Source organism: Diabrotica virgifera, chromosome 1, assembly GCF_917563875.1.
Source record: "Diabrotica virgifera virgifera chromosome 1, PGI_DIABVI_V3a".
Taxonomy (NCBI): Eukaryota; Metazoa; Arthropoda; class Insecta; order Coleoptera; family Chrysomelidae; genus Diabrotica; species Diabrotica virgifera.
In genome coordinates this window covers 63,365,265-63,383,095 of record NC_065443.1, presented here as the reverse complement: position 1 = coordinate 63,383,095, position 17,831 = coordinate 63,365,265, and the positions used below count along the sequence as shown (strand labels likewise).

The 17,831-nt window shown below is 31.3% G+C and overlaps 1 protein-coding gene across 1 annotated transcript; it reads left to right on the top strand.

Annotated features, from left to right (window-relative positions):
- The first annotated feature begins 2,608 nt into the window (after window positions 1–2,608).
- On the top strand, window positions 2,609–17,212 carry LOC126879279 (uncharacterized). Its single transcript, XM_050642358.1, has 3 exons — window positions 2,609–2,719; window positions 9,985–10,161; window positions 17,020–17,212. The coding sequence occupies exons 1-3, from the start codon at window positions 2,653–2,655 to the stop codon at window positions 17,091–17,093; spliced, it is 318 nt and encodes a 105-aa protein (XP_050498315.1). The 5' UTR covers window positions 2,609–2,652; the 3' UTR covers window positions 17,094–17,212.
- Window positions 17,213–17,831: the final 619 nt, after the last annotated feature.

Here is a 17,831-nt window from a genome sequence, read left to right as displayed (position 1 = left end):
TATAACAACCTGTAAGAGCATAAGTAAAAATAGCTAGTGGATTTCACAATAACTAGAAATTTTTTGATGCCGGAACTTTCCTACACAGGAAAATTATTGGAAATTAGGCCTACGACCATTTACGTATTCTGGAAATTTCCAATATGCGCAACAAACATTCGGTAAAATAAATGGATACCTACTCCCTTTACTAAAATGTTCGATTTTTTATATAAGAAACTCATGAAAATAGCGCAATTAATATTAAAAGGTATCAGAAATAGATTTCTTATAAATTTACAATAAAATTGATGCTACTATAAAAATAACAGAATAACTTGAAATGACGAAATATCCAATTTATTATATTTCCCTTTTTCGCTAATTATAAACTTATCCCCCTATATTTTCCACGTCTGTTCTATTTTTTACTTTTAACGAATTGCAGGCAGATATCTTGCAGAGGATAGGTACACATCTCAAAAGATATATCTATTCTGTTGTAGAATTAACTTTCTTCTTCTTCTTCTTCTTAGCCTTCTGTCGTGCACGTTTGGAGATAAGCCTCTCGCCCAACTCCTTCCATCGATCTCTATCCTGAGCCATATATTTCCAGTTTGTTCCGGCTACTCTTTTATTATCATCAACACATCTCATCTGTGGTCTTCCTCTCGGTCGTTTACTTTAGTAAGCTCTCCAGTGTTGTATTGTTGCATTCCAACGTTGGTCTTTTTGTCTAGCAGTGTATCCTGCGAAGCTCCATTTTTGGCAACCTTTGTTGTTACGTCCTCGACTTTTGTTTTTGATCTTACCCAGTCGTTCCTTTTTATCTGACAGTCATATACCTAACATTGCTCTTTCTATTGCTCTTTTTGTTGTGGCTAGTTTATTCCTATTTGCCTTGGTTGAGAGTCCATTTGGTGGAACATTAGACAAAGCCATAAGAGAAAGAAATACGTCAAGTAGAAAAGCCATCACAATGTTAAATAGCATTCTATGGGACCAATCCATTAACCCGGCAGTGGTCGCTATATGAGATTTTCTCTCACGGTTTCAGAAAATTGCGCACAAATTTTTTTCTGGGAAATTATACGCGCTGTAGTTCCTTCTAGTCTAGTAACTATCCTCCCTCGACAATCTAATAGACTCGTCCGCTCAGATAGTGACTCAGTTTACTTAGTATCACCATATATGAGTATATTGTTGAGTCAGTGCGCTTCATGTGAGAAATTCTCTCATCAAGCGACCACCGGCGCCACCAACTGTGTATAAAAATTAATTTTATTTTTCCCCTTAAAACCTGAAATAATATCCTTTTATGATGTAATAAAAGGCGCCGTGGATGTTGTCGATGATATAAAAACCCTATATTCTGTTTCACGGGTTAGTTGTAGATGGTCATTTACCATATATTTTTCAATGTTAAATATTGGCGGCATCAACAGTCACACTTTATATTGTGACATAATTATGTCACCCGACTGTTTCCAGCTCTTGGCCTAACAGACGCCGAATATGTTTACTAAGTAACCTTTTTTATACAATGATTTATGAGGGACCCTAATTTAAAGAAAGATCTCGATCGAGTTGTTTACATACCTTTTTCTAATAATTGTTCTTTTGTTATTGTACTAGTAAATTCGACTTTACGTGCTTTAAGTTATTATGTAAGTACTCGTTTATTTCGAAAACGAGTTAGACCGATAAAAAGTTGGAGCGAAGTAATAGACAAAGAGCTGAGAGAAAGAAACATAGAAGAGGACGTATGGAACAACCGGACGAAGTGGCGATTGAAAGTCGGTGAAAAACGGCGGAGAACGTTATAAACTGATATATATTACGTATTTCTCATGATCATTTTTCAGTGCGTAACAAATGATAGGAAAAAGGGTAAGTCCGTGATAATACACATTTATGACATTTATTCTAATATGACATTTTAGTTAAATCTGACAGTTGTCACATTTTATTTTCAATTTGGAATAAAAACAAATCAAAAGTGTTTCTTGCATTTATAAAATGGTATTTTCTTTGATTTGTATAGTCTTATAAATTATACAGATTATATTTGTAATATTATTATCTAATTAAAAAAATTATTTTTTTATTATGGCGCCATCTATCGACAACTAGAATAACTAGAATAAATGTTATAAAAATGTCACCGACGAAATGTAATCACCGACGTGTCTTTTTTCTGTCACATACAATTTAATGCGTTAGAAAGAAATCGAAAAACTGTGACGCACTGAAAGATGATCATGAGAAATACTGTATGTAGTTGTAGTACCTAAGTATAACCGTTTAAAAGATCAAAGGGAGAGGAGACTTTCGGCTAGCATTGTATTATTCTGTAAATTATTTTTTAATAATAAGCAGTTTATGAATTTTCGACCCTTCAGCCAAATCTAATTTACCATAATGCCGTTTTTATTGAGGCTTAACAAATATTTTCTTTTAATTAAATACTTAATCTCAGCTTTGTCGTGTCTGCTAACGTACGTCGTTTTCTTCATAATACCTTAATACAACCTAATGAAAGGTCTCCAATAAAACTATTTTAAGGCACAGATCTGAATAAATTACTCCTAAAGTTTTATAAAAGCAAAGAATGCTGGGTTTCCAACAGTATGTAAGAAAGTTTAGCGAAGATTTTTTGGTGGCATTTGTAAAATGAAATTGTCTTTTTCATTTTGTTTTCAAGTATTTGTATTATTATTGGCTTTCATCTGTTTAATAGGTAAGATTATAACTTTTAAATTCTCATGTTTATTCTGCTTTCTAATACGGTGTCTTGATTTCAAGTAATCAGGCAGCTCTATACTCCAGGGAAATAAGCGAGAAATAGACCATGTTCGGGACACTCAAAGATCCAGGTAGCTGAATACTCTTTTAGTTATTGTAGACCTATAGGAAGAAAACCTACCTGTTTCCTGCCTAGAGTTCGCGTCCGTTTTTTAATTATTAACAATTTAGTGCAAAATTCGCGATTTTTTCGATTTTTTGCACCCCATTCAAAAGCGAAATAGTTGACATACAATTACAAAATTTATTTTTTTAGAACATTGAAAAACCTTCAAAATGCCGATTTTTTAAAAATTAAAAAGTTAATTTGTTGCTACGCAAACTGCAAAATAAGTGAACATCGTTCTTTGTTAATAACTTTTACTAAAACTTCCTTAGAACTTTAGTGTTTCACCCAAAGTTGGGTATTGGGGTACTTAACAAACCCTCAAAATTTGAGACCGATCCATTACTTAGTTTAAAAGTTATTCTATTTGTTTATCCCAGCGTCTGTTTTTTAATTATTAACAACTTAGTGCAAAAAACGCGATTTTTTATAGTTGACATAATAGTTGACATAAAATTACAAAATTTGATTTTTTAGAACATTAAAAAAGCTTCATGTCTGAATGTTAAAACGTCAATTTGTTGCTTCGCAAATTGCAAAATAAATGAAAATCGATTTTTGTTAATAACTTTTACTGAATTTAACCTAGAATTTTAGGGTTTCACCCAAAATTGGGTATTAGGGTACTTAATAAACCCACAAAATTTGAGACCGATCCATTAATTAGTTTAAAAGTTTTTCTATTTGTTTATCCCAGAGACCTTTATTTTGCAATAACATAAGACAGAAAATAATGAAGATATGACAATTCTGCGTATGCCAAATGAAAGTAGAAAAGTGATACTATCAAAATGTACTAAAAAAGATAAAGAATTATCTAATATTGTCAAAAATCCTAATGCCAAATTTTTGAAATTTTGTAGTTTAAAAACATTTAGAATAACTTTAAAAATATTGTCCGTAGAAAAAATCATTTTACATTTTGAAAATGCTGGTATTTTACACGAATTTTTAAAAATGTAGTTCAATTGGTGACTAGTCGTGGTAAGTGAAGGGGGAGCTGGGAGCCGACAAATGCACGAGTTCAAAAACTAAAACAGGAAAGTTAAAACTACTATCATTTTCTATATCTCGGGATCTACTGAATATATTTGGATCTTTATTTTTTTAATTATTATATAATTTTTCTGTTAATTTATTAAACAGTATAATTTGTACAATTTTTGAAAAAATAAGTTTTTCCCAAAAATCCATGTTTTAAGGTGATACAGTAGCGATCAACAGGTAGCCAAAACGCGTTCCAAGATTGCGGCTGTAGTTTTGAATATTTTTTTGAGATATTTGGCACACGTATTCATAATATAATATAGAATGGCGGTACAGAGCCCAATTTGAAAAATATATTAATATGTGGAAATTACTCTGTAATTAAATACAATATTAAAAAAACGAGCTTGTACCGCCATTAAGATGAACAAAAAAATACACTTTCTTCAAATAAACTTTTTTATCCGATGCCTAGATTTTGTGTCATTTTGGAGCTACTAATGAAATAAAAAATTTTAGTAGTTCCAAAATGACACAAAATCTAGGCATCGGATAAAAAAGTTTATTTGAAGAAAGTGTATTTTTTTGTTCTTCTTAATGGCGGTACAGGCTCGTTTTTTTAATGTTGTATTTAATTACAGAGTAATTTCCACATATTAACATATTTTTCAAATTGGGCTCTGTACCGCCATTCTTTATTATATTACGAATACGTGTGCCAAATATCTCGAAAAAATATTCAAAATTACAGCCGCAATCTTGGAACGCGTTTTCGCTACCTGTTGATCGCTACTGTTTCCTCTTAATCATACTATCATTATTAATCATAAAAAAAGTTAAGGTATACTTTATAAAAAAATGATCTTCAATAAATAATAATCTAGTAAAAATAATTTATTTATTAAAGTGTAGTTTAACTTTTTCTATAATCATTAATGATACTATGATTAAAAAAATAAATTTTTGTAAAAAAAATATTTTTCCAAGAATTGTTTAAACAAATTAGACTGTTTATTAATTAATAAATTTATAAACAAATTGCATATTTGTAATTTACGTAGAAACTACATACAAATTAAAAAATGAAAGATCAAAATCCATTGAGTTAATCCGGAGATACAAAAAATTGTATTAGCTTGAAATTGCTTTTTCGGTATTTTAACTCGGTGGATTTGTAGGTTCCCCCTAGTAACCGTTTGAACTACATTTTTGAAAAATCGTAGAGTGTGCTGTGAAGGTACAATGTTTATGCAAATTTTTTAACAAAAAATACAAATCCCATTCTTTAAAATGACATTAATGGGATTCCCTAATTATTATAAACCAATTAGCTGTGAATTAAAAAAAACACATGCTCACTTTGTGCCAAATGAACCCAGGCTAAATTTCTTTATTTGAAAATTCGTGGGTAAATACTAGCTTTTCGAATATATAAAAAGATTTTTTCTATGGAAAATATTTTTAAAGTTATTCTAAATGTTTATAAACTACAAATTTTAAAAAAATTGGCATTAGAATTTTTGGCTATATTAATTAATTTTTATCTTTTTTTAAAACATTTCCATACTACCACTCTTCTACTTTCATATGGCATACTCAGAATTGCACTATGTTCATTATTTTCTGTCTTATGTTATTGCAAAATAATGGTCTCTGGGATAATCAAATAGAATAACTTTTAAACTAATTAATGGATCGGTCTCAAATTTTGAGGGTTTGTTAAGTACCCTAATACCCAACTTTGGGTGAAACTCTAAAATTCTAGGTTAAATTCAGTAAAAGTTATTAACAAAAATCGATTATCATTTATTTTGCAATTTGCAATTGACTTTTTAACATTAAAAAATCGGTATTTTGAAGCTTTTTTAATGTTCTAAAAAAATCAAATTTTGCAATTTTATTTGAACTATTTAGCTTTATAATGGGGTGCAAAAAATCGAAAAAATCGCGTTTTTTGCACTAAATTGTTAATAATTAAAAAACAGACGCGAACTCTAGGCAGGAAAGAAATAGGTTTTCATCGTATAGGTCTACAATAACTAAAAAAGTAGTCAGCTACCTGGATCTTTGAGTGTCCTGAGAAAATCCTTATTTATCTGGACTACTAATGTTTTGTCTGTGCGAGTTATTGATAGTCTAAGATCCTAACCTAGATCCACATTCACCCATCTTTTTACCGAATAAAACGTTTTTTTTTTAAATTTCGTATAAGTATAGACAACTACGTTTTGCATGTATTGCCTATTAAAATATGTTCATAGCTATCCTTAATAGCCCGGTAAATAACCGTTTGGAGCGTAATTTTCCTAGTCAGGACGAATTTACTTGAAAATTTGGATTTAGGTTCTTCTTACCCTCTACTTCATTATTGGACTCAAGCCCATGGTTGCTTTTACTTGGGGGTGAAAGCCACTCCTTCTCGAGGGTAAAAAATATACGTTCAAGATAAGTCGGGAAATGGATAAATCGACTAATTCTAAACAGCTTTCCGTCTATAGAGTTTTTTACTAAAATACTCTGGGCTAATCAGCAAAATACAAGGAAAAGTTATTTACCAGCAATTTTATTGCTGGAATCGAATCTTATGATTCTATATGTTAATAATATAGGTATGCAAAGTCCACCGATAGTGTGCTATTATTTTTATAAACAAAATGGCGCCCGATAATCGTGTTTCTTTCAATTTTTGCTCTATAACTCCAAAGATTTTCACTTTACACCAAAAACACACAAATAAAAATTCACCGTAATTAAATTCTGCATAGAGACGCGTTTTTCCCGATTTACTTACGACTCAATGGAATCCCAAAGTTCAAAATCGGTATACGTTAAAAAAATGCATTTTCTCAGCTTCCCATGGAACAATTTTCTTAATTTTTTTTTGTTCCCAAGTAACTCGAGTAGAGTCACCTAAGTAACGCATTATTAACTGTCAAAGTTGCTTTTGTTTTGTTATAATAAATTAATTTATTTATTATAACAATTTGTTTAAATAATTATACAGCTTTCGAATGAGAATATTTGTATTTTAAACTTTAAAAGTTAAACTTAAAAAGTATACAACTGGAAAATGTGTAGTTTAATTTTCTTAAAAATAAATTTATTTATTATAACAAAACAAAAGCAACTTTGACATTTAATAATGCATTAGTTAGATGGATCTAGTCGAGTTACTTGGGAACAAAAAAAAATAAAATTGCTTCATGGAAAGCTGAGAAAATGCATTTTTTTTAACGTATATCAATTTTGAACTTTGAGATTCCATTTTCTCCAACCTAGTTTTTGATTGGAATTTTGGTATTTTTGGCATTTTTCACTCGTAATATCGATAGTTTTTAGATATATGTTATGAGTCTTTTAAAGATATAAAAATTTGTGTGGATAAAGAGGGCCGAAATAAAAAGGTGATAGTTCAAAAATTACCATCCTATTGTTTATATTTTCGCCGTACATGCTGGTCAAATTTGACCGGTTGTATCTCAGCAACCACTAATCGCAGTTAAACGTTTTTTCTTTTAAAAGGAGCATCCTTCCCCGTTATTTCCAATAGCGTCTTCATAATTTAATTTAATTTAACATTTCCCGAGATATTCTATTTGTTTTTAAGCCAAAAAATCAAAACCTACATTTTCTTACTTTTCTAATTTTAAAAAATTCCCTAGCCTCTCCCTAGTTGACCGATTTTAATTTTTTTAAAGTGCATTGTAAAGCTTGGACCTTTCTTTATTGCGTAAACAAATTTCGACCGTTTAAACTGCTTATTTTCTGCCCAGTATAATTTTGCAAAATTGTAATTTTCTTTGTGCCTGTTTTAAGATAATTTTAAATGGGACCATCTGGCAAGTAATACATAATTTAAAAAGTTTTATATGACTAAAAATTTTGTATCATTTTAAAATTGCTGCCACTTAATATTTCTTGGTTACATGTTTACTGTTATATTTTATAACTGTAAATAAAAAAGAATGTGTGTGTACTTTGTACGCACGTAAGAAAGTATACTTCTATTATAGATTCCAACGAAATTTATATGTACTTTAAACATTTTATTTATATTTTATTTCATTATTAAACTAATTTTAATACTTACTACTTTCCAAAAATTTTTATTAAACAATACCAAAAATTAAAAAAATAAAAGAATAAAACACACACAAACACATTGAAAAATGCCACAAAGAAATGATTTCTGAACAATAATTGTTGGCAAAAATTTTAAGTAAATACGCATTTTCTGAAAAAAAAAATTATATAACAAATATACTTACAATCATAAAATGTATAAAAAAAAATAAAAAAAATAAAAACTTGCATTGGGATTCGAACCCGCATTTATTCGGGTGCTTAGGATTTGAAGTCGAAGCTTCTACTCATTTTGCCACCTACACGTACCTGTCATGTGTTAAGATAGGCCAACTGAACGTTTTACTGTTTGGCAGTTCTGAATTTATTCAAATTAGTTTGATTTTTGTGGAATTAAAATATTAAAATACAACAAAACATAGAGTAAGAAAACAATATATTAGATGAAGATTGGTAGAAATCAAAGCATTACCTACCAGATAGATACATACATTTTACAAATAGGTAAGTACCTATGTAATTTTTTATTACAATACTGAAACCTTTACAATAATTACGTACCTGTTGCTTTTAAAAAATATTTAAAGGTCACTACAATTATAAACTTGCTTTTTTCTTTGTCCTCACAACAATAAAGACTAATATACACAACATTTGTTTACCCATAACCGACATATTGAACAATTATTGACAGGTCATTCTAATTACCCAATTAGAGCCGGTATAACGTTTGAGCTGCGCTCAAGACCAAAAGTTTTGATGAATTCGCGCACATATAAATTTACTCCCAACGGGCCTAAAGAAGTATAACTTCAAAAAATATGGACTTCCTCTATACAGTGATGAGCGTGCTAATAACCGGCAAAATAGCTCAAAAGATAGAAAACATAATACATTGCGGAACAAAAAGTGATGAAACTAGTGGAGGTGGAAATTATCATTATAAACGTATTAATTAACATTACACTACATAGTTTCCCACCTTTAGACGTATCAGAGGAGTATGACAACTGTCATTGTGACAGTAGAATTTTATAAAATACTCCTGTCACAGACGTCTAAAGGTGGGAAACTATGTATTTTAATGTTAATTAATACGTTTATAACGATAATTTCCACCTCCACTAGTTTCATCTCTTTTTGTTTCAGTGTATTATGTTTTCCATCTTTTGAGCTATTTTTCCGGTTATTAGCGCGCTCATTACTGTATAAATCACATTAAAATATACAGTGGGTGATATAATTAGAGCCACCTAATAAAGGTTATTTTTTTACACAAAGGGTATATAATTGAGCTTTATAATATACTAATGCGTTTGTTTCCATTTGATGATCTTGTATTTAACACTTTATAAAAGTGCAATAAATAGTCTGACAAGAGTGGCAACATAGCGGGCGTGGCAATGCGTGGCTCAGATGCCATTGTTTGTCAGTGCTGTCCAGCCTAGCTTGCAACTCGTGTGGATATATTTTGTATTTTTGGTGTTTAGAGTAATAATAAACTTTGACGATTTCTATTGCTCTCTAGTGATATTCTGATAGTAAAATCCTATTTTTTTTTTGTTAATTTACCAAACATTGCATGTTCGTTACACCCGTGGTACCAGAACATCATGGGAAAAGCCAAAGACATCTCACCAAGAAAAATACCAGAAATAAAAACTTTATTATTTAACACTAATCACTCCAACACAAAAATAGCATCAATTTCTGAAGTTTCAAAGGCAACTGTGGACCGTATAAATAAAAAACTTCATACCATTATGAAACAAAAAGTAAAATATTCTAAGGTGGCTCTAATAATTTGATCACCCACTGTACGTCTCCGATACGTCTAAGGTGGGAAACTATCAATATAATGTAAATTTATAGGTTTCTATTGGTAATTTGCCATCTTTACTAATTTTATCTCTTTTTATTTCATAACTTATTATGTTTACTGTCTTTTGCGTTATTTTGCCGGTTTTTAATGCACTCATCACTGCATAATACAGATGTTAAATAATTTGTTTATATCTTCTTAGATACTCAAAGCCATCAGCCAAAAATGAGTAGAATGATGAGGGTTGGTCGAGCTGCTGCTCCTCCGCCTAATAGAGGATACAAGAAGATGAGGATTTTTCCAAGAGTAGGACGAACAGTTCCTTTAAACGAAGACGAGAAATTTTCATTGCCTTGTACATTAGCTGTTTTAAACTATGGTAAGATTTGTAGCATATATTCTCCGTATTGTGTGATACCATAATTTGTGTATGTGGAACGAGAGAGGCTCTGTTCGCTTTTAAGGTTCTCGCGCAAAGACGACTAGATATGAACCAGGGTCTCTATGACTGCTATATAGATTATCAAAAGGCTTTTGATTGAGTACGACATTAGAAACTCGTAGAACTTTTACATGAAAATAATGTAAACTGTCGAGATGTACGGGTTATTGTCAATATGTACTGGAATCAAAAAGCAAAGGTTAAAATCGAGAATGGCGAAACAACAACCATAGAAATCAAAGGAGGTATTAGACGGGGTTGTGTGTTGTCTCCATTGTTATTCAATCTGTACAGCGAAGCTTTTTTTAAGGAAGCAATATCAGAGGAAGAACAGGGTATATCAAAAGACGGAAAAATATTGAACAACATAAGATTTGCAGACGACACCGCTATTTTTGCAGACAGTCTAGAAGCACTGCAACGATTAGTAAATAGATTATAATAATCAACTATTTTCAATGGGAAATAAGCCGCAATTTTACCAAAAAAATGATTTTATTAACGTTTTGAAGCACAAATCGGGTTTCGTTGTCAAAATACAAAATACTACTAAAATACAGAAAAAAGGTTGTTGCTAAGTAAAAAATTCTTCTAATAATTTATTTAATCTGACTCATTTATATTGGCAATTCAGACATATATTATACATTTTAACGTAGAAGACTTTAAAATGATATCGCCAATATTTATGAGTTGCGTTCATGGGACGACTTTACTAAAAGATAGTTCATTCGATTACATGAAATCAATCCCAACTCAAGAATACCCGTCACAAAAAAATCATAGCATATGATCTGTCTTTAAAAAGACAACCAAATGCAACGATGACAGTAAAATTCTCGCGTTAGAGATTCCATAGTAAATCACGAGGGAAAACCAGGAAAAAACCTGGTTTTTAAAATGTTGGTCTAGCAATGGGCTCTTTTTTATCTCCATTATTGGCTAAGATATTTATGGAGGATTTCAAAACTAATATCATTTCTAAACAAAATTTAAAACCGTATGGTGAAGATATGTAGATGATGTGTTTTTAATATGGCCTCATAGATCAGAATTGTTGGATACATTCCTGAATATTATAAACGATCAAGAAGAGACAATAAAATTTACAATGGAAAAGGAATACAATAACACTTTGTCTTTCCTCGATGTTTTAGTCTCAAAGAAGGATACTGGATATGAGACTCAAGTGTATAGAAAACCAACACACACCAACAGATATTTCAATTACAAATCAAATCACAACATCAACGTTAAAAAGGGAATCATTAAATCCTTATATGATAGAGCCAAAATTACTTGTTCTAACGAAAATTCATTTTTAGAAGAAAAACTATTGTTAACATCTGTTTTATTAAAAAATGATTATCCTTTATCGTTTATAAATAAGAAATTGTCAAGATTGGATCGAATGGAACAGAACAACTTAGAACGAGATCCTACAACATTCACAAGAAATAATACGAAGAAAATATCAATACCATAATTAAAAAAGACTATCCGAGAAACAATAGGAAATAAATTCAACATTTCAACAACATTCAAAACAACAAACACATTGAAATCTATTCTATCTAAAACTAAACCTAACAATGAACAAGAAAGAACAAAGAATTGCATTTATAAAATACCTTTTGAATGCGAACAGTTTTATTTAGGTGAAACATCAAGACCATTAAACGTTAGAGTAAGTGAACATCAGTCTTATATTAAAAATAGAGAATTTGATAGATCTCAAATATGTCAACACACATGGGATAATGAACATAGAGTTCAGTGGAGAGATTCAAGTATAGTCCTGAAAGAATCAGATAGTAAAAAGAGAAAAATCAAAGAAGCGGCTCTAATTATGCTAAATGAATCCAATTGTGTCGCAAATTCCTCAGTAGAATGCAGTAGGATGTGGTTACCCATACTGAAAGAGGAAGTCAATAGAAAGAAAATACCACGATTAGTAAGTCAATAACATATCGAGTTAGTACAAATTTTATATTTTAGTATTAGTTATTGTACATCTATATATTATTAATATTATTTATAATTTAAACATAATATTAAAATCAGAATTTGGTATTAGTTTTTTGAAAGTAAATTAAATGTAAGACCAAATACTTACGATGTCGGGATAGTATCACGAGGTTTTTTCCTGGTTTTCCCTCGTGATTTACTATGGAATCTCTAACACGAGAATTTTACTGTCATCGTTGCATTTGGTTGTCTTTTTAAAGACAGATCACATGCTATGATTTTTTGTGACGGATATTCTTGAGTTGGGATTGATTTCATGTAATCGAATGAATTATCTTTTAGTAAAGTCGTCCCAGTAACGCAACTCATAAATATTGGCGATATCATTTTAAAGTCTTCTACTTTAAAATGTATAATATACGTCTGAATTGCCAATATAAATGAGTCAGATTAAATAAATTATTAGAAGAATTTTTTACTTAGCAACAACATTTTTGTTTATTTTAGTAGTAGGTTTTTTTGTATTTTGACAACAAAACCCGATTTGGGCTTCGAAACGTTAATGAAATCATTTTTTTGGTAAAATTGTGGCTTATTTTCCATTGAAAATAGTTGATTATAAAAATTCCACAAGGAAATAGCTTCAGAACAAGATTATAATCAGTAAGTCAGTATAAAATATGTACTACAATAAATGAACGTTAAGAAAACCAAGTTCATGATTATTTCTAAGCAACATACAGTAGGAAGGCTAGATATCGAGGGAAAACAACTAGAAAGAGTGAATAACTACAAGTATCTGGAAACCTGGCTAAATGAAAACAATGACCAAGGTAGAGAAATCAGGACACGCATTGAAATTGCAAGACAAGCATTTTTAAAAAATGAAAAAAATGTTTGTTAATCGAGACCTTCCTCTGGAGCTGAGGATAAGAGCCTTAAGATGCTACGTGTTGTGGACTTTGTTGTATGGAATGGAAGGCTGGACACTAAAAGTAGACAAGATAAAGAAGTTGGAAGCATTATTTGAGATGTGGTGCTATAGGAGGATTTTGAAAATACCATGGATCCAACGCGTTACAAATGCAGAAGTGTTAAGAAGGCTACAAAAGGATTGCGAGGTGATAAAGAACATCAAAACAAGAAAGCTGGAATATTTAGGACACCTTATCAGATGTGCGAGGTATTAAGGCTCATAATGCAATGTAAAATTAAGGGTAAAAGATCCATAGGTGGAAGAAGAATTTCCTGGCTGAGAAACTTAAGAGCGTGGTATAGTTGCAGCTCAGTAGATCTTTTCACAGCAGCCGCCAATAAGGTATGGATAGCTGTGATGATAGCCAACCACTAATAGGAGAAGGAACAATAAGAAAAGAAGAATAATATGTGGTATTGAGTTACAAGCTCTATCTTTTTTTAAATTCATTATGAATTTGGGAACTTTCTTCTTCTTCTTGTAGTGCTGTCTCCTTTACTGGAGGTTAGCGACTACACTGACAAATCTGTCTCTGTCCAATGCTGCTCTAAACAAAGATGTTGAATCAAGGCCTGTCCGGTCTCTGATTTTTCTACGCCATGAAATCTGGTGCCTGCCAGGACCCCGTTTTCCTTCCGTCTTACTCTGGATGATCAGTTGTGCGAGGCGGTACTTTTCATTCCCCATTGTGTCCGAGGTAGCTAACTTTTCTAACTTTGATGATCTTTAGCAGTTCCCTATCTGTACTTATTCTCCTCAGAACATTTTCGTTGATAATGTGGGCATTTTTAAGATTCTTCTATAAAGCCAGAGTTCAAAGGCTTCTAACTTATTCATCAGCGTTATGTTGAGTGTCCTGGCCTCTTTTCCATACAAAAGTATTGACCATACATAGTAATTCATAGGGAGCGGATTTTATGCTAAATGCATAATGCATGCATATTTCGCATATTTGAGAACTTCACTAAATTTTGCATATTTTTAAAGAAACATGCATATTTTGTGCCTATTTAAAAACATTTAAGTCCAAAAAAAAATTAAATTTTTTAATTCGACACAAAATATTTCCCCGCACAGGCTGTCCTATCTAATAATTCGAGAACTACCTGAAGAGAGACGGCTCATTCACTGCCTTTTCATTTTTTCTTAGATCTTTGCACAAAGTACCTATATTAGTGCTTATAGTACGCCGTTATAAAATGATTGTAATTGTAGGATGTTAAAATGATGAAGGATGGTTTGCAGGAAAATCCGAATTTTATTTACTTTTATTATATTTAGTACAATTTACAAATCCCCTATTATTAAAAGAATTTACACCTTTAACCATAGTTTTACGATTTTCTAACGGAAATTGAAATAATCATGCTTTAGATCAGATCCCGTCTTTAAACGGCTTTAAAATTTTGGAGGACATATGCGAAATTTTTAATGGAAATTTTGAAATTGATTTTGGTGCAGAATTTTCGGCTTTAACAAGTTATTTTAATTACGCCCCTATTACTTCTGTTGATGTTGAAAGGTTTTTCAAGTTATAAAAATATTTTATCTGATCAAAGAAAAGGTTTCCTCGTAAAAAATTTGGAAAAACACATTGTAGTGAATTATAATCGAAGATATATATAGTGATATTGTTGTTTTATCTTAAATAAGTAAATATTAGTTATCAGTTTTTGTAAAAAATTGAAAATTGCATATATAAAAAATAATGATTTTATTTAAAGATAATAAATAAGATTGCCGCCCCCCTCCCCATAAAAGAACCCCTAGAATAGAATAGAACAGAAAATTTGTGGTTTCTCGAAATGCGCATTTTTTGAATTTATGTGCATATCTTGCGCATATTTCGTAATTTTTCACTGCATATATTTATATGCGCATATTTCATCAAAATTTTCATCAAAATTGATCGCATATAAATCCGCTCCCTAGTAATTCAGAAATCGACATCTAAGGCTGATACTAATACTAAAGGCTAGTGTTACAAAATAAGATTTTCATTTTGATAAAGCCTTGTTGGGCTACCTCTATTCTCGCTCTTAAGAACTTTTCTCCCTCTATTTATGTGTTTGTCCCTTTCGGCTAAACAAAACCTTAAACACGTTCTATGAATCTTCGCGAAATTCGTCTTTATAGTATAGTATAGTTGATCAAAGATAGCCTAACCCAGACATCCAAAGTGAAAGTTATGCTTCAACAACAAATTGTTCTATATGGTCCACACAATGTCCAGAAAAAAGTCACACCATTTTGAGCGTCATGTTTGGGGAGGAGAGGGGGGATAAATCGGTAAATTCGTAGTTTTTTAGGTTTTTCGTCAATATTTCTAAAACTATGCGGTTTAGCATGAACAACCTTCTATACAAAATTGTTCTACATTAAATTTGAAATAAAAAAGGTCCTATGCATATCTATTCTTTCTAAACTCCATGGTTCCAAAGTTACGGAGGTAGTATAATATAACTGGTCCAAAAAAGGCCTAACCCAAACATTCAAAGTAAAAGTTTTCCTCCAACACCAAATTGTTCTGTCTGGTCCACATATTGTTCAGTAAAAAGTTACACCATTTTGAGCGTCCGGTTTGGGGGACAGATGGGGGAGAAGTCGGTAAATTAGTATTTTTTTTACGTTTTTCGTCAATATTTCTAAAACTATGCTTTAGCGTAAACAATGTTATATACAAAAATGTTTTACATGAAATTCAAAACAAAAAATCTTGTATACATAATTGTTATAACATCAACGGTTCCAGAGTTACGGAGGGTGAAAGTGGAGGTTTTCGGTACTTTTTATATTTTTTGGGCAATGTATGGTATAACTATACCAAAAACCCCGACATCCAGAGTGGAAGTTATCCTCCAACACCAAATTGTTCTATATGGTCCATATAATGTTCAGAAAAAAGTCACACCATTTTGAGCGTCGGGTTTGGGGGGGAGAGGGGGAGAATTCGGTAAATATAAAAAGTATCGAAAACCTCCACTTTTCACCATACGTAACTCTGCAACCGTAACACCATGTATTGTATACATAATAAACAATTATGTATACAACTTTTTTTGTTTTAAATTTTATGTAGAACATTTTTCTATAGAACATTCTATACGCTAAAGCATAGTTTTAGAAATATTGACGAAAAACTTAAAAAAACTACTAATTTACCGAATTCTCCCCCATCTCCCCCCAAACCGGACGCTCAAAATGGTGTAAATTTTTACTAACCAATATGTGGACCATATAGAACAATTTGGTGTTGAAGGAAAACTTTTGCTTTGGATGTCTGGGTTAGGCCTTTTTTGGACCAATTATACTACCTCCGTAACTCTGGAACCGTTCATTTTAGAAGGGTTATGCATAGGACCTTTTTTATTTCAAATTTAATTTGGAACAATTTTGTGTAGAGGGTTGTTTATGCTAAACCGCATAGTTTTAGAAATATTGACGAAAAACGTAAAAAACTGCGAATTTACAGATTTCTCCCCCCTCTCCCCCCAAACCCGACGATCAAAATGGTGTGACTTTTTTCTGAACATTATATGGACCATATAGAACAATTTGGTGTTGGAGGATAACTTTCACTTTGGATGTCTGGGTTTGGGTCTAACTATACCATACTATTAAGGGTTATTCCGTATCCGTTATGATGGTGCCAACTACATCAGCTTGCTACTGCTAATTTGAACTACTATAAAAATATTATCGACGATTTTTTGGTCCAGTGTCATAAATCACGAAGATTTACTTATTTATTTATCATATTTGTCACATATTTTGTTTTATTAGAACTTTTAGTTGTTAGACTTATATTTACTGCACTTTTTTTATTACATATTTATTTTTTTTATTTTTAGATAAGTCTGAGAATATGGAACCAGAAGATGACTTGGAAGCTATTGTTGGGCCACCATACACAAACCCAGAATAACTAATTCTTTAACAAATAAAATCCGTCATTTTGCAGAATACTTGGTAAATGTTTATAAATTTTGAATCATTTTCAATAGTTTTCAACTGTTTTTGAAAATAAAATGTATATAAAAGTAACGATGTGTAAGTTTATATTTTTTTCTTATAACTTTTATTTACCTTTGTTACAGTAAAGTTCGTTGTGCTTGGAAGTCAGTTAACTTTTAAACTTATACATATCCCTTTATCAGAAAAGGGTAATCATAGCTCAAAAAATTGATTTAGATTTTATATCTAAAAATGACAAGGATGTTTTTACTTTCCAACAAAACTTATGCATACCGTCTTCATGCGGGCATGATTTTTGCAAATTAAATCTCGATATTTATCGCACGTTGATCTTTCTCTCTTCTGTTTTTTCTTAATATGCTCATATTTTACACTTTTTTAAAGTTATTTTCGGTGTTATCGTCCCATTCCTCTTCACTTTCTGTTTCGTGGTCACCATGTTCACTAGCCAACTAGCTTAAAAGTCACTGTGACTATCACTACTTATGTCCATTGTCCAAAATTTTTAACCTCTCTGCTTCAAGTTCTTTCTGTGTCAGAAGGCGTGTATTGCCACTACATCTCGGCATTTCAAATTATTCGTTAATCACATTAGAAACACTTATAGCATAAGCGGGTCAAATTTGACCCTACGCGTGATGAACTCTGCAGTAGTTGCAGGTAGTATCTCCATTCACAATGAGATCGG

What these genes read in the sequence shown, in the direction of transcription:
- LOC126879279 (XM_050642358.1), top strand. Translation starts at nt 2,653, where the DNA reads ATGAAATTGTCTTTTTCATTTTGTTTTCAAGTATTTGTATTATTATTG. An exon ending in GGCTTTCATCTGTTTAATAG is followed by an intron (nt 2,720 to 9,984) that starts GTAAGATTATAA and finishes ATATCTTCTTAG; the next exon opens with ATACTCAAAGCCATCAGCCA. An exon ending in ATTAGCTGTTTTAAACTATG is followed by an intron (nt 10,162 to 17,019) that starts GTAAGATTTGTA and finishes TTTTATTTTTAG; the next exon opens with ATAAGTCTGAGAATATGGAA.